This window comes from Castor canadensis, chromosome 12, assembly GCF_047511655.1.
Source record: "Castor canadensis chromosome 12, mCasCan1.hap1v2, whole genome shotgun sequence".
Classification (NCBI taxonomy): Eukaryota; Metazoa; Chordata; class Mammalia; order Rodentia; family Castoridae; genus Castor; species Castor canadensis.
The window spans coordinates 37,501,434-37,527,177 of record NC_133397.1 but is presented as its reverse complement, the minus strand read 5'-3'; the positions used below and the strand labels follow the sequence as shown (position 1 = coordinate 37,527,177).

Sequence of the window (25,744 nt, the reverse complement as noted above, 5' to 3'; positions counted from 1 at the left end):
CAAATTATGGAAATGATATGTTCTATGTACCATACATATCTGTTAAGTCAATGAGAAGAATTTGGATGAGCATTCTCTTCAGTATTAACATGGCCAGAAGGGCTAAAATTAAAAAGAACAACAATGCCATTTGTTGACGAAGTGAACAATTGGAATTCTCATACACTGGTGTGAGGAATGCAACCTGGTACATTCACTTTGGAAAACCATTTGCCAAAATGGTTTGGCATCTACCTAAGTAAACATTTGCCACCTGTCACCCAACAATCCTACTACTAGGTGCATATCCAAGAGAAATCAGAACACATATCCACCCCCAAAATGTACATATACAGATGTTCACAGCAGAGCTTTATTCACAGAGCTCCAAACTGAAAACAAATCACATGTCTATCACCAGGTGAATGAATAAAAACTGAGGTTTAGTCACAGTGAAATACTACTTAGCAGGAAGGAAGGAAAGGAGGGAGAGAGAGAGAAAGAAAAGAGGAAGGAAGGAAGGAAAGAAGAAAAGAAGGAAGGAAGGAAGGAAGGAAGGTGATACTCATGCATCAACATGGATGAATTTCAAGCCAGGACACCAAAAAGTACATACATCAAGAACAGCCAAACTAATCACACCCATGAGGATGAGTGTGAGAATGCAGTTAATTTTGGAGGAATAGGATTGCTGACTGAGAGAGAATACAAAAGAATCTTCTGGGGCAATAAAATGCTCTACATCTTAATCTAGTGGTAGACATATAGGTACTCAAGTTTAGTGCTCTTTATATGGAAATATAATGCTAGAGGTGTGGGAGGAAGGCAGGGAGGGGGAAGGGAGAAAATGAGTGCAATGGTAAAACAGAAAAAACAAAAAAACAGACTTGAGGAATGTCACCTGGGGCAAGAACAGAGAAGGGTCACCTTGCCCCAGAGGTATGTGACCATGTATGGGACAAGCTGTACCTCCATTTCTGTAACCCACTCTAAATGGTATATAAGGAAAGCCCCCTTTGTTCTTGGGGCTCAGCCTTTGGATGAGAATCCTCTGAGTGGCTGCTGGCCTGCTTAAATAACTTCCTTTCTGAAAGCTTTGGTGCCCGTCTCTGTGTCTGAGTGGTTCTACAACATTTCTGGGGCCTCGCCTGAGATTTGGAGGCAACGTTTTTGCCAGCTCAGCGTCCCCAGCCTGCTGAGAGGGCCGCCCCACCAGATACCACCAGATGTGTTGATCCAAGCAGAGGGCGCCTCTCTCCCGGCAAACCGAGGAGGCGAGTTCTGGTCACACAAAGGAACCCAGAAAGGTTCAGGAACCAACTTGGGAGCCCTGCTCATCAGATTGGTAAGCACCTGGGTTCAAATAATAAGCCTGCCTTTAGGAGGCAGAAGGGGAGCCTGATCAAGTCCCAGGGACACCAAGGGAGCCTTTTGGGGTGAAACTGTGTCTCTCAGGTTCAGGGTACAGGGCAGAAATACTGGATGTAAACACATGTGAATGAGACATAGTTTGGCTACAAAGCAAGTGTGGAGTCCTGATCTGTAGGTCCATGGCGAACTCATTGACTAGGGTGAGCCCTAACAGGGCCTCTGGTCCAGGGTTTATGCGTACTCACTACAGCTAAGAGATGCATAAAGCCCTGTGAGGGATGCATCTGGAGACAGATGAAGCGAGTGTTGTTATTTGTATTCCCCTGTGTGCTGGAAAGGAGGACCCCTTACCTCCTCTCCACAACCCTTCTGTTACTCTCTGTCTTGATGTCTGGTAACAGGAAGAATGGGAGGTCAGAGTAAGAACACCCCCCACGGGGTGCAGGCTTAAGAACTTTAAAAAGGGATTTAATGGATATTAGAGAGCCAAGCTGACTCCTGGCCAGCTTAGGAACTTCTGTGAAATAGAATGGCCTGCATTGGTTGTAGGATAGCCCTCAGAGGGGTCATTAGATAAGATCATAGTCAATAGAGTTTTTGAAGTGGTTCTAGGGGAGCCTGGACACCCAGGTCAGTTTCCTTATGTTGACTGCTGGCAGGATGCAGTCCTCAGTTGGCCCATGTGTCTAAAGCCCCACCTAGAGGAAGCATATAGGGTCATGTAGCCAGGGAAAAATGTAAAAAGCCAGAGAAACCCATATTAGCAGGGGACTCTGAGGTGACCCTGCCCCCTTATGTGCCCCTTTGCCACCCCCTTCTGTCCCTTCACCTCCATCCTTGAAAGGGAAAGCAGCATCAGACAGGGAAGCCCCAGCAATAAATACGCCTACAAGGCTGGGCCCAGGAGTCCTTGAAACTGCAACAACCCCACCTTCCTCAGGCCCTACGAACCTCATGCTCACTCTGAGCTCACCAGTCCTCACTCCGCAGCAACCTGTGAGACTGGCCCCTAGGTTCAACCAGGAACATTTAAACAGTCCCAATACAGGCCTAGTCTCCCTCCCCCTGGGACCCACCATCCTGCAGATGCCCCTGAGAGAGATCCAGGGCCCAATATATTATGACCAGCATGGTCAGATACAAGGAGGAAGGTGGACATTTGTCTACCAGCCCTTTACCACCACAGACCTCCTAAATTGGAAACACCATACCACCTTCTTCACAGAAAAGCCTCAGGCTGATTGATCCACTGCAGCCCATCACCCAAACTCACAAGCCCACCTGGACAGACTGCCAACAGCTTCTTCTGACCCTATTTAATACTGATGCCATATAACCTCGGCAGCTCTAAAGTGGCTGGAAAACCATGCCCCTGTGGGCACTTTAAATGCCCAGGCCTGGACAGAAGATGGCAGCTAGAGGGAGGAAGGAGAAAGTGTGCTTCCTAAAGTAAAATCTTGGAGAGACACTGGAGATACACCTTACAGGAAAAACCACTGAGAAGAGGCAAAACTTTGACTCCTCCACACCTCCAGCCCATGCATAGCATCCCCACTCCACGTTAAACGGAGAAACCAGGAGGGTTCCCATGTCGCCAGATGCCAGCACCCAGACCACTTGGGAAGACTCAGACCACAAGGTGAGCTAAGTGGCACACGGTACTCCCACAGACAACCCTGGGCCAGATCAGCATACCCCCCTGGACAGACCAACCCCCACCCAGGGAAAAAAAAGTAAATGCCCAAGCCTATGTTCAGGGCCAGTTCCCCAAGAAGGACCCCTGATGGGACTGCAATGATGACCTAGATTACCAGCGGCTTGAACAGTATCAGGAGGCATTATTAGGAGGCATGAAGGACAGAGAGGAAAAGCCATGAACACTGAGTAAAACAACAGAAGTCCTCCGAAGGCCAGATGAGAGCCCCAGCCAGTTTTATGAGAGGCTATGTGAGTCCTTCCTCCTGTACACCCCTTTCGACCCAGAGGCAGCCAAAAACCAGAGGATGATTAATGCAGCATTTGTCAGCCAGGCCCAGGGGTACATAAGGTGAAAAGTACAAAAGCTTGAGGGGTTTGCTGGTATGAATGCCAGCCAGCTTCTGGAGGTGGCCACAAAAGTCTTTGTCAATTGAGATCAGGAGGCCAAATGGGAGGCTGATAGAAAGAAAGGTGGATGTTCTTGTTGCAGCTCTAGCTGAACAATTGGGCAGGCCCCAGTGTACAGGCCATGGCAAAGGAAGAAGCAATCCCTGTGGATGACAGTCAGCACCCCCGGATGGCAGTCAGCTCACCCTAGAGAGGAACTAAGGCGGGACCAGTGAGTGTGCCTATTGTCATCAGGAAGGATACTGGAAAAATGAATGTCCCCAATGGCCCAGGGACCCCCAGAAAGCCCCCCAGACCAGAGGCAGAGGCTGAGTTCCTGAAGGAAAGTATCGGCTTGCTTAGAAGAGAAGCAACCCCTGGGAGGAAGACATCGTCAGGCTGGCCTCTTTTGAGGATTATGAGGAGGACTAGGACAGACAGGGCTCCATTCTACTGGGCCCCCAGGAGCCTATGGTCCAAATGAAGATAATGGGCCATCCTGCTGACCTACTGGTGTGACCCATTTGTTTGTAACTAACCCGTGGGCCCTCCCTCACAGAGACATGCAACCACTGTTGGGGTCAGGGAAGATCAGACTCACTGCCCCTTCCTCGTACGCAGAAAATGCAATCTTGGAAAGCATGAAGTAAGGCATGAGTTCCTCTACCTTCCTGATTGCCCTGTGGCCTTGATGAGCAAAGACTTGTTGTGCAAATTAAGGGTACAGATCACTTTTGACTCTGATGGCACGGCAGCCTTAAAACAGAGGGCATGCAGCCAAGATTCTAACTCTCACCATTGTATACGAGGAGGAATGGTGACTCTGTGCCTCTAAGAAAGAGATTCCTGAGATGCCTGACCTTCCCTTTAAGATTCCAGGAGTATGGGCTGACGACAACCCCCAGACTGGCTCAGAACATACTTCTGGTGGTGGTAGAATTAAAGCCAGGAGCCATTCCAGTTAGCAGGGGTAATACAACATTCCTCTCAAAGCCCAAATTGGAATCCAAATGCATCTTGACAGACTCCTAAAGTATGGGATCCTTTGGCCTTGTCAGTCTCCCTGGAACACTGCCTGTCCAAAAACCAGGGACTGAAGACTTTAGGCCAGTTCAGGACCTCCATGCAGTCAACTCAGTAACTATTACTTTACACCCTGTGGTCCCAAACCTGTACATGCTTTTGGGCCTTATCCCAGATGAAGCAAAGTTCTTACGTGCCAGGACCTTAAGGACACATTTTCTTGTCTCCACCTGGCCCCACAGAGCCAACCCATCTTTGCCTTCCAATGGGAAAGTCCTAGTACTGGAAAGAAGGGACAATTGACTTGGACTCGGTTGCCATAGGACTTCAAAAACTCTCCCACTATCTTTGGAACTGCCTTGGCATCAGACCTAAAGGCTTTCTCAGCCAACCAGCATGGCTGCACACTCCTCCAGTACACAGATGACATTCTGTTGACTGGACCAATTCAGGAGGATTGTATGAAAGGAACTTGCCTCCTTCTCTCCCTTTTGTGGAAGGCAAGATATAAGGTTTCCCAAAAGAAAGCTCAGATTTTCCAGAATACAGTCAAATACCTTGGGTTTCACCTGTCACAATGACAACATGGACTGGGCCCTGAGAGGAAACAGGTCATCTGTTCCATTCCAGCCCCCAAGACCCACTGACAGATTAGAGAATTTCTAGGGGCTGCAGGTTTCTGCCAAATCTGGATGCCCAATTACTCTCTCTGGGCAAAACCCTTTCATGAAGCCACAAAGAGGAGAGAATGGGAACCCATGGTATGGGGAGAGAAACAAGAAAAGGCCTTTAAAAAGATTAAGAGGGCACTCACAAACATCCCTGCCCTGGGCTTGCCAGATGTGATGAAGCCCTTCTTCCTAAATGTACATGAGAGACTGTGACCTATTTATCAAAGCAACTTGATGCAGTTTCCTGAGGCTGGCTGCCCTCCCTGCATGCCCTGGCAGCCACTGCCATCTTGATGGCTGAAGCAGACAAACTTACTTTGGGACAAAAACTCATAGTCCGAGTTCCCCACTCTATTTTGACTCTTATGGAACATAAAGGAAGTTATTGGCTGACAAACTCCCAAATGGTCAGATATCAAAGCACGTAATGTGAAAACCCACATATCCAACTAGAGGTTGTTAAGACTCTAAACCTGGCCACCCTATTGCCAGTTGATTCAGGTCCCCTGGAGCATAACTATTTAGAGGTTATGGATGAGGTGTTCTCCAGCCAGCCGGACTTGACTGATCAGCTTATCAGTCATCCAGATGTTGAGTATTTCACAGATGGCAGCAGCTTTGTCCAGGATAGCACACGTTTTGCCGGATATGCAGAAGTGATTCTGAACGCTGTCACTGAAGCACATCTGCTTCTGGTCAGGACCTCTGCACAAAAAGCTGAGCTCATTGTGCTCATGCAGGTGCTCCAGCTCGCTGCAGGAATGTGGGCAAACATCTACACAGACTCTAAATATACCTTTATTACCAGTCATGTCCATGGAACCCTAGATAAAGAAAGGGGGCTCATTAACTTGACAAGAAAAAATGTTAAGTATGGACAAGGAATTCTGGAATTGCTAGAAGCTGTATGGACCCCTAAGCGAGTAGCAGTCATGCACTGCCAAGGGCACTAGAAAGGGGAGACAACTGCTGTTCAGGGAAACTAAAAAGCTGAAAGGGAAGCCACGCAAGCAGCCCTCACAGGAGGACAAACCTCAGCCTCACCGACAGCTGCCTTGTTCCCGTGAACAAGTTATCTGAATGGGACCCATGGTATACACCACAAGAACAGGCTCGGTTTAAGACTGAGGAGGAAAATTTTCTACTTGGGGGATGGTGGAAATTTGCCAATGGCCGTATTGCAATCCCAGAGTCACTGGCTCCTACATTTGTCAAGCAGTTCCAAGAAGGAACTCACTCAGAGCGAACAGCTCTCAAGACCACCTTGACCCAGAATTTTTATGTCCCCAAGCTCTCCAGCATAAGTAAGACAATATGTGAAAGGTGCAGTCTGTGTGCCAAAACAATCCCCAACAAGGGCCAAGAGCACAACCCCAAGTGCAAAGTGTTGGAGGAACTCCTTTTGAAACCCTGACTGTGGACTTTACTGAGATGTCATGGGCCAGAGGATGTAAATATTTACTGGTGTTCGTGCGCACCTTCTCAGGATGGGTGGAAGCCTTCCCTACCTGGACTGAGAAAGCCTGGGAAATAGCCAGGCACCTGTTAAAGGAAATCATCCCTCAGTTTGGAATACCTGTGTCTATTGGGTCAGACAATGGGCCAGCTTTCATGGCTGAGGTGATACAGTTGGTGGCTAAGGGCTTAGGAGTAAGTTGGAATCTGCACCACAGCCTACCATGCCCAGAGTTCAGGGAAAGTAGAATGTATGAACAGGACTCTAAAATTGCAATTGGGAAAACTATGCCAGGAGACCCCCCTCAATGGGATCAGTCACTGCCCATAGCCTTGCTCAGGATTAGGTCAAGCCCCACCAAGCAGACAGGTCTGTCCCCTTTTGAAATTCTTTTTAGATGCCCACCCCCTTTAGTCAAGGGCTTGCAAGGGGACCCTAAAGAAATAGGTGACCTCACCCTGAGACAGCAGATGCAGGCCGCTGGGTTGACTCTCTCAAAAATCAATGACTGGGTAAGAGAGAGACTCCCTGTTAGCCTGACAACTCCCACACACCCTTATAAACCAGGGGATGCTGTTTGGGTAAAGGAATGGAATGTTAACTGCTGAAGCCCCACTGGAGAGGCCCTTTTGTTGTTATTTTGTCCACTCTCACCACAGTTAAGGTAGCAGAGATCGTTCTCTGGATCCACCACAACTGAGAGAAGCCAGCTTCCCTTGAGTGGAAGTGCATCCCTGACCCATCCTCACCATGCAAGATCACTCTCTGGAATGCCTGCGCCCTTCCCTGGCAGGACCCTGCTCCCAGGAGACAATAGGAGACCACAATGAGACTTTAACCCTGCTCTAGTCACTCCGGAAGCTGACTAGTAGGCGCACAGTGGAAGCTCTTTAGGAGTTGTCCATCTCATCTTTGAGTGAAAGGAAGAAAACCTGTGTTTTTTTCTTACTGATCTTGGTCAGCTCTCTACCTGAGGACCCCCAGGCCATGGACTGTGACTCATGTATGTGCACTATCCGAGCAAGTTTCCACACTATTATTCTTGTGCAGGCACAATTGCTGGGTCATGCACCCACAACCATACCACCTACTCAGTGTGCTCTCGTCATGATCAGTACATCTGTTTAACCCCATCTACCATCCTCGGGAGCAATGGTAGAGATCCAAAGTTTCACCAGCACTGGGGAGCTTATTAGCCGGACACAGGTTTACAACCCCAAAAGGCCAATATCTATATGCTTTGATGTGTGCACCATAATAGCTAAAAACACCATCTATCAACCTCAGGGTATTGGAAACACCTGCACAGGCCTGGCCTGGGAGAAAGCTTATATGTCAAATGATTAAGTATATGTGCCAGGGAGACAACTCTTGGCCATGTAATGATACAAGCTGGAATTACTGCCCATATTGTAGTTGTGTTTCATAGGCTACCTGGCAAAAGGCAGAACTCTCCACCCTCCTTCAAAAAGGAGTAGCAACCTCTAACTGCTCCCTTGGCACCTGTAACCCCGTAAATTTTACTATACTTAAGCCCTTGGATTGAGAACAGGGACATAAGATTGGTATAATGATAAATGGAAAGAGGCTTGATCCTGGAACTCTACTGCACCTCAAATTAATAACTATTACCCATGAGAGTTCCTCATACACTCCTTCTACAAGGAAATGCAAAGTAAGTTTCCCAGTTAAAACCAAAAACCTGTTCTTCTCACTAGCTGAATCCATAACCCAAACTCTAAATGTAACTTCATGTTACGTTTGTGGAGGAACAAAAATGGGAGACAATTGGCTATGGGAAGCAAGAGAACGAAACCCCCAGGAGCCCTTTAATGAGACCACTCTCCCAAGCCACAGGGAGAGCATCTGGCTCCTAAAAGCTCCATTATTGGGAATTATGTACCTCCCATCCAAAAGGCCGATTCTCCACCCCAGTAGGGGATGTGATCTGCTTGGGACAAAAGTTTTACAATAATACTGCTCAGGAGACACAGTGGTGAGGGGTCCCAATCACACGGAGCCTGATAGCTAACTTCCCTAAACTTGCAACAGCCTAGAATAATCTGACCATGAGCAAGGAGTGGTGGGTGTCTAAGGGGCTATATTGGGTTTGTAGGAACAAGCTTACACAATCCTTCCCAATGACTGATTCGGATTCTATGTGCTGGGCACCATTCGGCCTTCTTTCTTCTTGCTCCCCCTCAGACAAGGTGAAAAATTAGGATTTTCCATATATGAGGAAAAGGTAAACAGAAAAAAGCAAGATGCCCTACGAACAGGAGACTGGAAGGACAATGAATGGCCTCCAGGGCAGATCATTCAATATTATGGTCCTGCTACATGGGCAGAGGACGGCTCTTGGGACTATTGCACCCCAGACTACATGCTCAACTGCATCACTTGGCTTCAGGCAGTGGTTGAGAGTATAACTAATGAAACAGCAAAAGCCCTTAACATATTAGCCAAAAAACAAACTAAAATATGCAACACCATCTATCAAAATATTTGCTAGTCTCTGAGGGCGGGGTATGTGGAAAGTTCAATTTGTGTAACTGCTGTTTACAGATTAATGTTGAGAAAAAGATAATTGAAGAGATTACCAACAAGATGAAAAAGCTTGCCCATGTCCCTGTACAGACCTGGAAGGGATGGAGTCTCAGTGACCTGTTCGGGGGCTGGTTCTCAACCCTAGGTGGGTTCAACACCTTAATGAGGCAACGTTCCTTGTCTTAGGAGCATGCCTGATGTTACCCTGCCTAATCCTCCTGGTACTGCAGCCCTTCAGGACCATTATGGAAGCCACTATAGAAAGGAAGACAGCTGCTCATGTAAGGATGCTGTGGAATATAAACCCCTAGATCAAGATGATGCTCTTTGATCCAGAAGTGGGTCTAAGCATCAAAGGGGAGAATATGGCAGGAAGGCAGGGAGGGGAAAGGAAAGGTCTGACCATATCTGACTTCAAGCTATACTACAGAACCACAATAGCAAGACCATCATGGTGCTGGCACAAAACGGACACAGCAACCAATGGGATAGAACAAAAGATCCAAAAATTAGCCCACCAGGTATTGCTATCTGATTTTTGACAAAGGCACCAAAAACATACATTGGGGAAGAAAGTCTCTTTAACAAGTTGTGCTAGGTAAATGAAATCCACATGTAGAAGACTGATACTAGATACCTATCCTTTACCTTGTATAAAAATCAACTCAAAATGAATCAAACATCTTAAAATAAGATCTTATACTTTGAAACTACTAGAAAACATATGGGAAACCTTCAAGATAGAGGATTAAGCAAGGACTTTCTGAGTAGAACTCCAATAGCTCAGGAAATTAGGGCAAGAATTGATGGAATTGTATCAAATTAAAAAGCTTCTGCACAGCAAAAGAAGCAATCAACAGAGTAAAGAGACAGCCCACAGAATGGGAGAAAATCTGCCAGATTTTCATACAAAAAGGAATTAATATCAAGTATAAAGAACTCAAAAAATTAAACACCAAAATAATAAATAATCCAATCAATAAACTGGCAAATGAACAGAACAGATACTTTTCAAATGACGAAGTACAAATAGCCACATTCGTGGTATAGCTGGGAGCATAGCTGCCTTCCCAGCAGCCAATAAATGCATGGAAAAATGTTTAACATTCTTAGCTATCAGGGAAATGCAAATTAAAACTGAGATTCCATCTCACCACAATCAGAATGGCTTTCACCAAGAAAACAACAATGCTGGCCACCATTAGGAGTGGGGTGGGGGGTACAATTATTCACAGCTGGGGACACTTATTCATAGTCCAGCCACTATGAAAAATCAGTATGTAGATTCCTCAAAAAACTGAAAATAGAACTCCCATATGATCCAGTCAGGGGTCAAGGTCAGCTTATTATAGAGATACCTGTGTACTCATGTTTATCTCAGCACTATTCACAATAGAACTACTGTGAATCAGCTTAGATGAATAGATAAAGAAAATGTGGTATACGACACAATGGAGTTTTATTCAGCCATTAAGAAGAATGAAATTATGTTGTCTGCTAAAAAACAGATGAAACTGTAGATCAACATATTAAGTGAAATAGCCCAGTTGTATGTTTTGTCTTGTTCGTGAAAGCTAGGGGAAAACAAAACAAAACAATCAAGGTCGTGAAAGTAAAAGGGGGACTAATAGGGAGGGAAGGGAAAAGGAAAAGGGAAGGATGGAGTATAAGAAAGAGTAATAGAAGGGTAAATATGATCCAACTATATTATATGAATGTATGGAAATGTCATGATGAAACTCCTTACTATGTATAATTTAATATATGCCAATGAAAATCCAGTGTAAGAGCTGATGGAGGAAAAAAGTGGGTAGAGGTATAGACAAGGCGGGGATTAACTAATTGTTGATGTTTGAGATGGGAGTTCATTATTCTATTTTATCTACTCTTCTATGTAGCTCAAGAATAGTCAAAATAATAAAATGCAGAGAAGAGCTGACAACTACCTTCCTATTCCATCTTTACACGGGGAAAGGCAAAAAAAAATAACTAAAATTATACTCTACCTGTTGAAAAGCTTTTTCTGCTTGACGTTCTGCATCAATAACTTGCCTCTCAAGCTGTTGCATCTGTAAGGTAAGGAAAAGTATAAAGTATATAAAAATTCATATTTCTTTTTGGAAAGAGACTTTAAAATCTCACAATGTCACCAATTTTTTAAAGAATAAAGTGGTTCACTGGATATTAGTAATGCACAATTAACACATTAAAGGTTCTTTGCATATTTAAAAATTGATCAAGTGAAATTCCAAAGTTTCAATATTTTTAATACAATGTAATATATGCTGTTACCCGGAAAATGGCATTGATAATTACCTTGGTTCTTGGACTGGCAGGAGAAGAATTCAAGCAAGATGCAAAGATTATAGTAAAAGTAATGGTAACATTTATTAGGAAAGGAATATACTTCCAACAAACTGAAAAGGGGTTGTCTCAGGCGTGAGAACATGGGGTCAGGTTTTAAAGTTGGAATATATATTGATATACTCTTATCTTTGGGTCCTTTTGGTCAAATTACCTTTGGGGTGATTTCCTGGGTTTGGATAGTTATCTTGTTAAGAGAACACTGAATAATCTTCTAGTTCCTGCTCTGATAGAGAATTTTGACTGAAATTCCTAACCTTTGCTCTACCTGGCTCTTAGGTTTGGGGTTTTGTTTTGTTACATTTACTTGTGAAAACCTCCCAGCATCCAGATCCAGTGGATGTTTAGGATGTAGATTACTCTTGGATAAAGAGTGGATTCAGTTTTAAGGTAGTGGCTAACTTCAAAGCATCTTATGATAACCCCTGGGCTCTGGCTACCTGATCTTAAATAGAAATTAATGAAGTTGGGAAACTGAATTACAATGAATTCTTCCTTTCCTCCTCTTGTGGCCACCACTTAAGTCTAAGTGCTACCTATCATATACCACAGGAGTATTCATCTACTGATGTCTAGAAACGGCAGGCCAACACATACTAAGAACACTAAATTAATTTTAAGAGAAAAGTAATACTTCAATTGTCACATTCGCTGTTTTGATAAAAAAAGTCACAATGACACGAGGGAAGTAGTATGTTCTCATAAACTGCGTAGATGATGAGTTTAAGTCAAGACTGAGAAGTTTTACATTCTTAAAGGCTGATCTTCGAATAAACACACACAGAGACGCACAAATGCAAACGAACACCATAAAGTAAGCATTTTAAAGCATCATAAAGGACCCAGTGCTGATTAACACCGATGTCTGTTGCGTGCACAAGCCACGAAGTAAAGCTCAATTTCAAATTCTTTTTTCTCAGTGCTGCAATCTGGCCAACTCGAGAGGCGCGGCGATGGCCTCTGTGCTCGCGCCCCTTTGCCCGCGGGCCGGGCCGATGCCCCGCACTCCCGCTGTGCCCCGGGTTTCCGCCACCCAGGCCCCGCCCCCGGCCGGCCCCGCCCCCGGCCGGCCCCGCCCGCGCGGCACCACCGAGAAGCGGCCTAGCCTCCCTCGGCTAGAGCGGCCTGACCCGGAGGCCGCGGTGTGGAAGATGGTTGCTGCTGGCGGGGCATTATTCTTGAAGGGTATGCTGATTGGGAGCATTTCCTGGGTTTTGATAACTCTGTTTGGCCAAATTCACACGCGACGCGGACGTCACACTCACGAGCACCGTCACCTTCGCCCAGCGAGCAACAAAGATTTCCTCATCGTTCCAGAAGTGACACGCGTGGAGCTCAATCAGAGCATCCGTGTTTTCTGTATCATCCTCGGGGAACCCGAAGATGAGAGTTATTGGGCCGCCCTAAAGGAGACTTGGCCCAAACACTGTGACAACGCGGAGTTTCGGTGCAATGTAGAAAGAAATGACAAGTGGATCCAGATGAGGAAAACCTACAAGTCCGTCTTTGAAAAGTATGGCGCCAGCTACAACTGGTACCTTCTTACTCTCCCCACCACGTTTGCTGTCATTGAAAACCTGAAGTTCCTTCTGTTGACCAGGGACGCATCGCAACCCTTCTATGTGGGCCATACCGTTTCATCCGGGGACCTGGAGTACGTGCGCGTGGAAGGAGGAATTGCCTTGAGCATCGAGTCCCTGCAGAGGCTCCACACACTTCTCAGTGGCTCTCAACCCTGTGCGAGTCCAAGAGCCGTGTGGAACCTTCCTTTCGATAGGCAGCTGGCCGTCTGCCTGAAATACGCGGGCGTTCTCGCAGAAAATGCAGAGGATTACGAAGGGAGAGGTGTGTTCAATACAAAATCGATCGTACACCTGATTCAAGAGGCAATGCCTAAAACCCCTCAGCAAGTAGTAAAAGGCTGCTGTTCAGATATGGCTATTACTTTCAATGGCCTGAACCCCAAGAAGATGGAAGTCATGATGTATGGCGCGTACCGTCTCAGGGCCTTCGGACATCATTTCAATGACACCCTGGTTTTCTTGCCTCCAGACGGTTCAGAAAATGACTGAGTACTGGCCAGGCGCACTTGAAAAGTGTCTAGTCCAAATTAAGATGTGGCTTAAGTATAAATGCACACCTAATTCAGTAATACATATATTACTAGAAAAAATAGTACAAAAAACGTAAAATATTTCATGAGTAATTTTTTTATATTGACTTCACAGTGAAGAAATTGTTTTGGTTATGTTGTATTAATAAAACATGCTATTAAAATTAATTTCATCTCTTTCTTTTACATTTTATTCATGTGTCCATTATGTGATGGGTATGTCCATTCATGTGATGCATTTTTTTCAAGATAGAGTCTCTCCAACTATTTGCCAGGGCTTGCTTGGAACCGCAATCCTCCTGATCTCTGCCTCCCAAGTAGCTGGGATTACAGAAGTGAGTCACCAGCATCTGGCAAGTGATTGCTTTTGTCATGACAATTTTTTAACAGGCAGAAAAACACACATAACGACATTGCCCTGAGTTCAAACTCCAGTATGGCTTTCAAACAAAAACCTTGAATTCCTGGCCCTGCTCATCTCAGCCAATCATTGGTCTAATCTCCACACTTTTTTTTTTTTTTGAGGTGTAGGGGCTTGAACTCAGGGCCTTCACCTTGAGCCACTCTACCAGCCCTTTCTTGTGATGGATTTTTTTTCCAGATAGGGTCTCATGAACTATTCACCCAGGCTGGCTTCGAAATGTGATCCTCCTGATCTCTGCCTTCTGAGTAGCTAGGATTACAGGTGTGAGCCATCAATACCTGGCTCAATTAGAAAAATTTAAATTACATTTTTAGCTCACATTATATTTCTAGTGGATAACAAAGATGTAACACATAGAGCATCTGTTGTCACCACATGTGGCAATCTAACCAGCTAAAAGGCAGCACTTTTTTTAAGGCAGTTTATTGCAGGGATCTAGATTCTGGAAGAAGTTTAAAATATTTTGATATGTCACTAGATATTTCCCAGGTACACTTTCCAGCCTTACATAATCTTTAATTTTTGTGAAAATATTTAAAACACCTAATGAGTAAGTATTGTGGTTTAAAAGCATTTTATTGAGTTATCGTGTAGACCAGGCGCCATAGATATAGAAGCAATTAGACAAGCATTGTATCTCTTGGATGTCTTAAACCAGAAAGCTACAAGCAGACTCATGCCAAGACCACATTTTTTTCCCTACCGGCAATATGCTGACAATTGTCACCTCTACTATAACTACATTTTATTCTCAGAGGAATTTTTGTACTTCTGGAGCTCTTACTGACCTTTGGCTATTGTTGAGGTTGCCAGGAATCTTGCCACAAAATCTTGCTAATGAAATTTTGTCAGATTTTGCTAGTGAAAAAAATGAATAGTTTATTTTTGGTGGGTGTAGTGGTACAGGCCTATAATACCAGCATGGAAGGAGAAGGCAGGAGGATCAGGAGTTTGAGACCAATGTGGGCCACACAGAGATTTCCAGGACAGTGTAGGGCTACATAGTGAGAACCTATCTCAAAATACTAAAAACAAAAAAAAGGAGTATTTTCTTAAGAGAACTGTGTAAATATCTTGTCGATTTCTCCTTCTGTGTTTGCTTCTGCCCAGAGAGGGCTGAAGTCTGTTTGCTTCACTATTTCATACCTAATCCAGGTCTTTATACATGGTACGTAGGTATTTGATATATTGTAAATTAGCCAGGCGCTGGTGGTTCACACCTGTAATCCTAGCTACTTGGGAAGCTGAGATCTAGAGGATCACAGTTTGACGCCAGCCCTGACAAAGAGTTTTCAAGATCCCATCTCAACCAATATCTGGGCACAGTGGGGCACAGCTGTCATCCCAGCCAGAGCAGGAAGCTTAAAATAGGAGGATCATGGCACAATCTGACCTGGACAAAAACCAAGACTCTATCTGCAAACTAGAGAAAAAAGAAATGGAGGCATAGCTCAAGAGATAGATACCTGCTTTGAAATGTGAAGCCCTAAGTTAAACCTAAGTACCGCCAAATAAGTAAATATTATTAATGAAATAACAAAAGCTCTCTGTCATCTGTAAAACATAGTACGTACATGAAGGACACCACCATTATTTTTACCACTGCCAAATAACTTTATTTCTGCTCCTGTGGCACTAACTTCCTATTTTGTACTGTTTTCCCAACTACATTATAAGTTTCTGGAAGAATTCATATGTGATATCGTTTATTTTATTTATTTAATTTTTTTATAAGTTAAATCCTATTTTTTAATAAATTTTTTATTAGGATATATTCATTATATGGGGGAGGGGACTCACAGTAACAATTCTGATTAGACTTAGACTTAACTGTACGTTAGTTACACTGCCTCCATCGTCTCTCCTCCTTAACTCTCTCCCTGGCCCATTTAAGGCAATTGCAAGAGGTTTCTTAGTTCTGTTTCATGTAGGTATATGAAGTCCATCTACCATATAATATCATCTTAATCTCCTTCATTCAGGCTCCCTTACCCCTCTAGGCCACCCCCACACACCGTACCTATTTTACAGTCCCGTTTTTTGTTATATAGTTAAGTTGATGTTCAAAGGGATGTCTCAACGTATGCCCACTGTGGGTGGGCTTTACTTTACTCCCGTTCAACCCCTTCCATTACTTTCCCTTATCCCCTTACCTCCCTCCTTCATTTTTCAACATCTTTCAATATGCATCCTTATATCCTCTACCTTTACATCTTATACAATATTACTGATGCTCTATCATTCCCTTCCTTTCCCTGTTTCCCCGAGTACCATAGAGGAGTTCCACTGTTACAAACATGTTGTACATCTGAGTTTGTCTACGATCATGCTGTATGATAGCCTTTAAATCCTCTGACATGACTGCTTTGACATTCCAGTCACTAATGAAATTATCTACACTTAGCAGCAAGCAGTAACTTTACCAAAATTATTTTCATTATAAAAAAAATTATACACGTATGCACATGCACAAACAGTGTGACGGTCCACTATAATATTCTGCCTACATTTTTTTTTTGTTGTTGTTGAGACTGAGGTTTGAACTCAGGGCTTCCTGCTTGCAAAGCAGGCACTCTACCAGTTAAGCAACACCTCCAATACATTTTGCTCTGGTTATTTTGGAGATGGGGGGAACGTCTTGTGAACTATTTGCCCAGGCTGGCCTCGAACTGTGATCCTCCATATCTCAGTCTCCCAAGTAGCTCAGATCACAGGTGTGAGCCACCAGTGCCAGCTTCTGCTTACTTCTGTACCCAGAGGATGTTTTCCTTAACACTGTATTTATAGTAAAACATGACTTGAAGAAAATCACTCTAGGCTAATGTTCTCAGGTACATGATGCACCATTAACTTCTATGGATTTGTGTATTCTGGGTATCTCACATGAATGGAATCATACAATATGTCTGGCTTCTTAGCATACTGTTTTCAAGGTTCATCTGTATTTCATTTTTTATGCTTGAATGATATTCTACTTTATGGACATATAAAATTTTGTTTACCCATTTATCAGCTGATAGGCTTTTGGATTGTTTCTACCTTTTGACTATAATGAATGATGATGCTATGAACAGTCATGAATAAATTTTTGTGGGGATATATACACTCAATTCTCTTAGATACATATCTGCTGGGAGTGATGGAACAGCTCTGGGCTGTCCAAGGCCCAGCTACCCTCCCCTTGGTTTTTTCATGAAGGTAGCTAGATCTTTTTTCCATGGTGAATTAGGACCCTAAGGTTTTTCTTAGTTTTCAAAAATAATATATTTTATGTATCATATATCATATATATTACATATATATCATGTAGAACAGGTTTTGAAATATCTATACATATATACTATCAATATATTTTGGCATGGCTAAAATTGATAAAGTCACTAAATTTTAGTGGTTTTTTTTGTTTCTTTTCTTGGCAGTACTGGGGTTTGAACTCAGGGGATCAAGCTTGCTAGGCAGGCGCTCTACCACTTGAGACGTGCCCCTGCCCCCTTTTTGTTTAGCTATTTTTTGAAAAGGGTCTCCTGCTTATGCCTGGACCAGCCTGGCCGCAGTGTGTCAAAGGGGACAGTCATGAGAGGCTCATGGAGAGGAGAGGCTTTGACTTGGGGTGAGCTGAGATGTAAAACGGAATTTGGGAAGGGAAAGGTGCAGTGTTGGTGGCCCTGCCCTATCTGCCCAGAGAAAATGTCAAAAAACAAAGCACCTAGCCTTCGTGGGCAAAAAGCTTCAGATTACAGAAGCTGCTCGCAGGCAGCCTGCAGGCAGGCAACCTTTAAGACTGAGCAACCTGGAGGATTTGAAAAATCACAGCCCAGGAAGCTCTGAGACTCCCAGGCACAGTTTCCACATGGCGACTGCCACCAAAGGTGGACACAGAGGAGAGGTTTTGATAGGGGCAATATGAAAAGCAAAAAAAGGCTCAGAGGTTGGCAGCCCCACCTAATCCAGTAACAGCAACTCCATTGACTAAGGTCAGTTTCAAAAACAAAGCACCAGTGTGTGGGGGGGAGGTGGCCCAAATAATGTATACACATATAATTAAATGTAAAATGATAAAATAAAATAAAATACCCAGCCTCCAATGGCAGGGAACTCAGGTTGCAGAAGCTGCCTGCAAACTGCCTGCAGCAGGTGAGACTGGTTGCAGCTCCCAGCTAGGCAAGTTCCAGTCTCAGCAGGGGAGACTGCTATTAGAGGCAGACTTAGAGAGGGAAAAATTTTGACAGGGACAATCTGAAGGCTCCTGGCAGAAAAGCCTGACTAGCAGCCAAAGGCCCTGATGTCAGCAGCCCCACCCTATGCAGTGACAGCAACTCCATTAACTAAGTCCCCAATAATGGAAGAAATGGCCACACGCATTCATATCTCTCTCTCAATCTCTTTCTCTCTTTCTCTCTCTCTCTCTCTCTCTGACACACACACACTCTCAATCTATAGCCAAAGCACTCTGTTAAGAGAATTGCCCTAGAGTGTGTTAACCACCAAGGGCCCCAAGGCCCCCACCGCACATCAAGCTAGAAATTTCCCCTTTGCAAAAATCTCCTTACTGAAAAACCCAGCCTGGCAGGCCAACATCCTGTGATGCAGCTCCACTGAGGCAGACCAAAATTAGGGAAAGTTTGGAACTCAGAAAAATATTACGTTTCAGATTAATCATGCCCTGGCTCAGGGACCACCCTCATCTGGCCGGGGAACCACCCATGCCCCTCCCCACTCACTGATTTTTGGATGGAAATCACCTGGTTCCTCCCTTCCCATAGATTAGTGAAAATTTTAAAAGCACCTGGAAAAGAGACGCGTGCTCTCTGCCTCCAGATTCCACCTGCAAGCACCATGCTCCCTTTTGTAATTCCCTTCCCTAACTTTTAATAAACTCCATTTACACCCACATGTCCTGCGATGAATTCTCCCTGTGGGACACAAATAATTTGGAAGTCTTCAGATCACAGACTCCACCCCACCAGCATCACCATCCTAAAGCTATTCCCATAACAACCATGGCAAGGTAGACTAACTTGGACAAAACAGGGAAACAAACTTTCCAGCAGGAAACAAACTGGTTTCTTTTATTATTATTATTATTAATATTAATATTATTAAATTTGTTTCATTTGGTTGGTTCTTGTATTTTTTCTTTTAATTTTTGATTCCTATTGTCAAATAAGAAATTTTTGATTTCTTTATTTCTTATTTTTTTCCTTACTTCTCAAACCATTCTCTATTTCTTTGTTACAACTATGTAGTGCTCTCTCACACTATAATCTCCTATACCTATGTCCTCTTCTTCCTACACCCCTCCTTTCCCAATGCCCATCCCTATATTACTCAATTTTTAATCCTTATACCTTTCAACCAGTATTAAGTTCCCAGATCATACTCTAGGAACCAGATATTTGTTCCTATACAACCTTAGTGGGAAGACAGTTAAGGGTGCTGATTGTTTCTTACTCATTCAAATATTTTGTTTATTGCTGAATTGTTCACCTTGTCACTGCAGTATATTTTCCACATATATGAGGAAGTGAAAAAGAAACCTAGCTCAACAGATGTGCAAATCACTGCATAGAAATTTAAATATGAAAAATCAAGGCAGCATCTCCCCTACAAAACCCATGACAACATAACAACTGAATCCAAAAACAATGAAATTTCAAAAGCCTACTATTAAAAATAATCAATGAATCTGGGCACTAGTGACTCATGCCTGAAATCCTAGCTCCTTGGGAAGCTGAGATCAGGAGGATCATGGTTCAAGGCTAGCCCAGGCAAATAGTTCAAGTAACCCCCATCTGCAAAATAACCAGAGCAAAATGGACTGGAGGTACTGCTTAAGTGGTAGAGTGCCTGCTTTGCAAGGTGAAGTGCTGAGCTCAAATTTCAGTCCCATCAAAAAAAAAAAAAAAAAAAAAGATCAATGACCTCAAAGATGATTCAAATAAATAAATGCAGTTAGGAAATCAATTTAAGACCTAGACAAGAAAGTCAGCATGGAAGAGAAATTCAGGAAGGAAACAAATTATGGGGAAAAAAAAGTAGAAGTGTTAGAATGAAAACCTCAATGAATCAAAAAAAAGAAAAACTATCAGAAACAGAGGCCAAGACTGAAGAGATATTGTAGGCAGACAATTGCAAAGAAAAAAAATGAATGCCTATGATTAAAATAAACAAGAACTATGGGACACAATCAAAAGACCAAACATAAAAATTCACAGGGTGGAAAAAGGAGCTAAAATATAAACTATGGGCATAAGAAACTTATTCAATGAAATCATAGCAGATAATTTCCCAAGTCTATGTAATGACATAGACACCTATGTACAACTTCAAATAGACATGATCAGAAAAGAACAACTCCACATAATATCACAATTAAAATGCCAAAGCTAGAGAACAAAGAAAGGATACTGAAATCTGCAAGAGAAAAACTCCAGCTTGCATACAAAGGTGAACACATAAGAATCACCTCAAACTTCTCAGCACAAACCCTAAAAGCCAGAAAATCATGGAGCAATATAATTCAAGCCTTAAGAGAGAATTAACTGCCAACCGAGAATACTATATCCAGCAAAGCTATCCTTCGATCTCAGTCAAGAACTAAGGACATTCCAGGACAAGGATAAGCTAAAGCAGTTCAGTTTCACCAAGCCTGCATTACAGAAGATAGTCACAGGAATATTTCACACAGAAGAGGAAGAAAAACAATCACAAATATAAGAGATCAGGAAAAAATAAAACTCAAAAGAGGATGTGAACCCATGAGAACTAGAAAAATATCTGTCATGGTCAACTCAGTAAATCAGCACTACCTGAAGATGAACAATGCCAAAAGTAAAGAACAACTGGCCTAGAAAAAAAGCAATAGAAACACAGGAATCAGTACGTACCCCTCAATTATAACACTAAATGTAAATGAACTTAACTCTGCATTCAAAAGATACAGGTTGTCTGAGATCAAAAAGCAACATCCAATAATCTGTTGTCTATAAGAAACATACTTCACAACCAAACACACACACACACAAACTAAATGTGAAAGGATGGAAAAAGCCATACCAGGCATATTAAAATCAAAAGCAAGCAGGAGTAGCTATCCTCATATCAGACAAAGCAGATTTTAAGCAAAAATCAGTCAGAAGAGATAAATAAGGTCCAGCAATACCACTCCTAGGCATGTACCTGAAGGATGAAGCCAGGATACAATAGAAACTCTTCTACACCATATTGATTACAGCACTATTCACAATAGCCAAACTTTGGAAACACCCCAGATGCCCTACAACTGATGAATGGATTAAGAAAATATGGTATATCAGTAAAAAGAACAACACTGGAGGTATCACAATACCTGACTTCACTATATTTCAAAGCAATAGCAATAAAAACAGCATGGTACTGGCACAAAAACAGACATGAAGACCAGTGGAACAGAATAGAGGACCCAGATATGAAGCCATACAACTATAACCAACTTTTTTTTGACAAAGGCACTAAAATATATGATGGAGAAAAGACAGCCTCTGGGAAACTGCTGGGAAAACTGGTTAGCAGTCTGCAAAAAACTGAAACTAGACCCATGTTTATCACCCTATACCAATATTAACTCAAAATGGATCAAGGATCTTAATATCAGACCACAAACTCTAAAGTTGGTACAGGAAAGAGTAGGAAATACTTTGGAACTAATAGGCATAGACAAGGACTTACTCAATGGAACCCCAGCAGCTCAGCAACTAAGAGATAGCATAGATAAGTGGGACTTCATAAAACTAAAAAGCTTCTGCTCAACAAAAGAAGTGGTCTTTAAACTGAAGAGAACATCCACAGAGTGGGAGAAAATATTTGCCAGCTACACATCAGACAAAGGACTGATAACCAGAATATATAGGGAACCAAAAAACTAAATTCTCCCAAAATTAATGAACCAATAAAGAAATGGGCAAGTGAACTAAACAGAACTTTCTCAAAACAAGAAATTCAAATGGCCAAAAAACAAATGAAAAAATGCTCACCATCTCTAGCCATAAAGGAAATGCAAATTAAAACCACACTAAGATTCTACCTCACCCCTGTTAGAATAGCCATCATTAGCAACACCACTAACAACAGGTGTTGGCGAGGATGTGGGGAAAAAGGAACCCTTTTACACTGCTGGTGGGAATGTAAACTAGTACAACCACTCTGGAAAAAAATTTGGAGACTACTTAAAAATCTAAACATAGATTTGCCATATGACCCAGCAATACCACTCTTGGAGATATACCTAAAAGAATGTGACAGAGGTTACTCCAGAGTACACACCCATGTTTATTGCAGCACTATTCACAATAGCCAAGTTATGGAAACATCCAAGATGCCCCACTACTGACGAATGGATTAAGAAAATGTGGTATCTATACACAATGGAATTTTATGGAGCCATGAAGAAGAATGAAATCTTATCATTCGCAAGTAAATGGATGCAACTGGAGAACATCATTCTGAGTGAGGTTAGCCTGGCCCAAAAGACCAAAAATCATATGTTCTCCCTCATATGCGTACATTAGATCAAGGGTAAACACAAGGGGATTGGACTTTGATCACATGATAAAGCGAGAGCACATAAGGAGGTGTGAGGATAGGTAAGACACCCAAAAAACTAGATAGCATTTGTTGCCCTCAATGCAGAGAAACCAATGCAGGTACTTTAAAGTGACAGAGGCCAATAGGAGAAGGGGACCAGGAACTAGACAAAAGGTTAGTTTGAGAAGAATTAATGTAGAAGGTAACACACATGTACAGGAAAGCAATGCGAGTCAATTCTCTGTATAGCTATCCTTATCTTAACTAGCAAAAACCCTTGGTCCTTCCTATTATTGCTTATACTCTCTCTTCAACAAAATTAGAGATAAGGGCAAAATAGTTTCTGCCTGGTATCGGGGGAGAGAGAGGGGGTGGGGGGGGAAGGAGGGGGCGGGGGGAAGTGGGGAGAAGTGACCCAAACATTGTATGCACATATGAATAAAAGAAAAAAAAATAAAAGAAAATATGGTATATATATATATATATATATATATATATATATATATATATATATATACAATGGAGTATTATTCAGACATAATGAAGAATGAAATTATGTTGTTTGCAGATAAATGAATGGAATTGGAGATTATCATGTTAAGCAAAGTAAGCCAGGCTCAGAGGAACAAAGGTCACGTTTTCCCTTATATGTGGAAGCTGGGTCTAAAAGATAAATATATACATATATATATGATCACATATATATACACACACATATAAGAGTGAAAGAGAGAATATGGTTGTAACAGTGGGTCCATCTGAGGAGACTAGGGGGAAGAGGGAGAGGAAAAGAGAATGATAAAGTGAATAATAACTATAACAAAATGCATTGAAAGCTACTGAATAATAGGGAAGAGCAGGGTGATAGAGAAAGAGTAAGTAATAGAAGAAGGTTAATCTGAAATACCATGGTAAAACCCCATTTTGGCAATCAATACACACTTTTTTAAATGAAGGTCAGGAAGGTAAAACAGGTCCTGTCTGGGTTAGGTATAAGTTGAAGGGGGAGAGTAAATAGAGAAGGTGAAGGAGGGCAAATATGGTGAATGTACTTCGTATGTGCGCATGAAAATAGAACAACGAAACCTGCTGGAATTGTTCTGAGAAGGAGGAGGGGGATGAGGGAGAATGATAAGGTGGTGAATCTAATTAAGATACATGGTAAGCACATATGTAAATGTCACAATGAACCCCCCCTGCACAATTAATACATGGTAATACAAATGTAAAAAAAATGTAGCAATAAATAATTAAAACCCAAGAATACCCTGTATAGCTCTGTAAAAATAATATTCTATCTATTCCTATGGTACTGCTGATATCTCTGGTCATCATTACAATGAAAGCCACTCTCATTCGACATGCAACATCTAGGAATGCATGTGATAGTGTTCATTCTTGTGTCTCAGCTTCAAGAATTGTAATTATAAAAAGTACAGAGATTTTTCCCAACTTTCCACTCCACAAACTGTATAAACAAAGATATGGAAGAGAGAGAAAAAAAAGAAAACCAAAGTTGGAGGGGGAGATACGGAGGGGATGAATTCAACTATGATGTATTTGATATATTGTAAGAACTTCTGTAAATGTCATAGTATACCCCCAGCACAATAGTAAAAAAATAATAATAATAAAGAAAGATATACCTGAAATAAATGTGCTACACTCAACTAAATGTAGTTGCTCTGTTCGGAGGTTTAAAAACATCAATTTCAGTCACTAGAATATACCTCAGATTAAATACATGATGAAGTATTATTAATGACACAATAATACTTAGAAGGTTAAACTTAGAAGACTTCCTGTGACAGAATCTATATTTTTCCTCTTTGTGAAAATGCATCTAATATTTCTGATTAAATGGCTTTTGCTGTTACAAAGCCATCACAGCCCAAGGAGTTACTGAGGGCTGAAATAATTCTCCAACAAGAAAGATTTTCAGTTGTACTACTCATTCTACCCAAAATGCGATTCTACCAAACCCTATTCCAACCCATCCTCATACCACCGCAGGCTTTCAAAGTAGGTAGTTTTGTGGTAATGTTGGAAAAAGCACCAGTTCTCTGTCTAGGACAGGATGGGACAATTGAAATCTTTCTTGTTGCCTGACAATTTTCCGTTCTATGGCTTCTAACATATTTATGCAATATTTAGCAACTCCTAGTATTCATCAAATCTACATAATTACTTAAATTTCAAAAGCTTGATTGAAAATTTAAGTTGAAAGTGCTCATTTTTGTTCTAGAAATATACTTAATTTCCAAAGAGTAGTCTCTAAGAAAAATCAATGCTGGCATTGTAATGGTTCCAGCAGTTCCTGTTTTTGATGCTGTCTACTGCTATTAATTTCCTATCCTTTCCCTCACCAGACCTCCTACCATAAAGCTCTCCTACCCACAGTTTTCATTGTGTTGATTATCACCAACTCCCTAAGGTTCCCTTGCCACATTCCAGCTTTATGACTGATTATTACATTATACAATACTGATTCAGGAATTTTTTAAGAGTTAAAGAGTTAAGGGCTTTAATGAAGGAGTTAAAGAGTTTTAAGTGGTGCCACAGTTTGAATCTTAAGAATTCTCCCAAAGGTCCACTTGCTATATGTATATATGAAATGATGTAACATATATCTATATCTATCTATCTATCTATATGTCTATATATATATAAAGCAAAAGGCTTGATTTTTTGTTGGCATATGAAAATTCAGAAATTATTTTGTGTAATGATTTTCATGGAAGCATCCTATTATATTTCCCTTCAAAAAACTGAACAAGTCCATTTAGTTCACAACTTGATTTTTTCTGTGTATTTTTATATTTATCAAAGCTATAAATGCACATAAAGTGTCAACTAACTCCAAAAGATTTTTTGTTTTGTGATTTCCTACTTAATTCCTTAATGGAAAATGAGAATTTAGCTCTTTGGTCTCCTTGCCATCAACACAGATACACTTCATGTCACCCATTCTCTCAATGTCTTTATATCTTATCTTTGGTTAAATCACTGTTTAAATCACTATTATTGTGACTATGTATGATAGTTACAACATGTGTGCGACTGGTACACACACAGCTAAACCATATAGTAAACTATGCTACTTTTTCCTTTCATACATGACTTTTTTCCCTAGAGTTAAGTGTTTTGTT

The 25,744-nt window shown here is 42.1% G+C and overlaps 2 protein-coding genes across 7 annotated transcripts in view; one reads left to right on the top strand and one right to left on the bottom strand.

Moving 5' to 3' along the window:
- Plekhh2 (pleckstrin homology, MyTH4 and FERM domain containing H2) overlaps positions 1-25,744 on the bottom strand; it is a 125,462-nt gene that overhangs the window by 78,960 nt on the left and 20,758 nt on the right. For all 6 annotated transcript variants that reach the window (XM_020157403.2, XM_074049591.1, XM_074049593.1 and 3 more), the window contains one exon: positions 11,139-11,201. In XM_020157403.2, coding sequence (XP_020012992.2) covers positions 11,139-11,201 — 63 coding nt within the window. The remainder of the gene's footprint in view (positions 1-11,138; positions 11,202-25,744) is intronic.
- Positions 12,582-13,796, top strand: C1galt1c1l (C1GALT1 specific chaperone 1 like). Its single transcript, XM_020157391.2, has one exon. It carries the CDS (start codon positions 12,648-12,650, stop codon positions 13,566-13,568), a length of 921 nt encoding a protein of 306 aa, XP_020012980.1. The 5' UTR covers positions 12,582-12,647; the 3' UTR covers positions 13,569-13,796.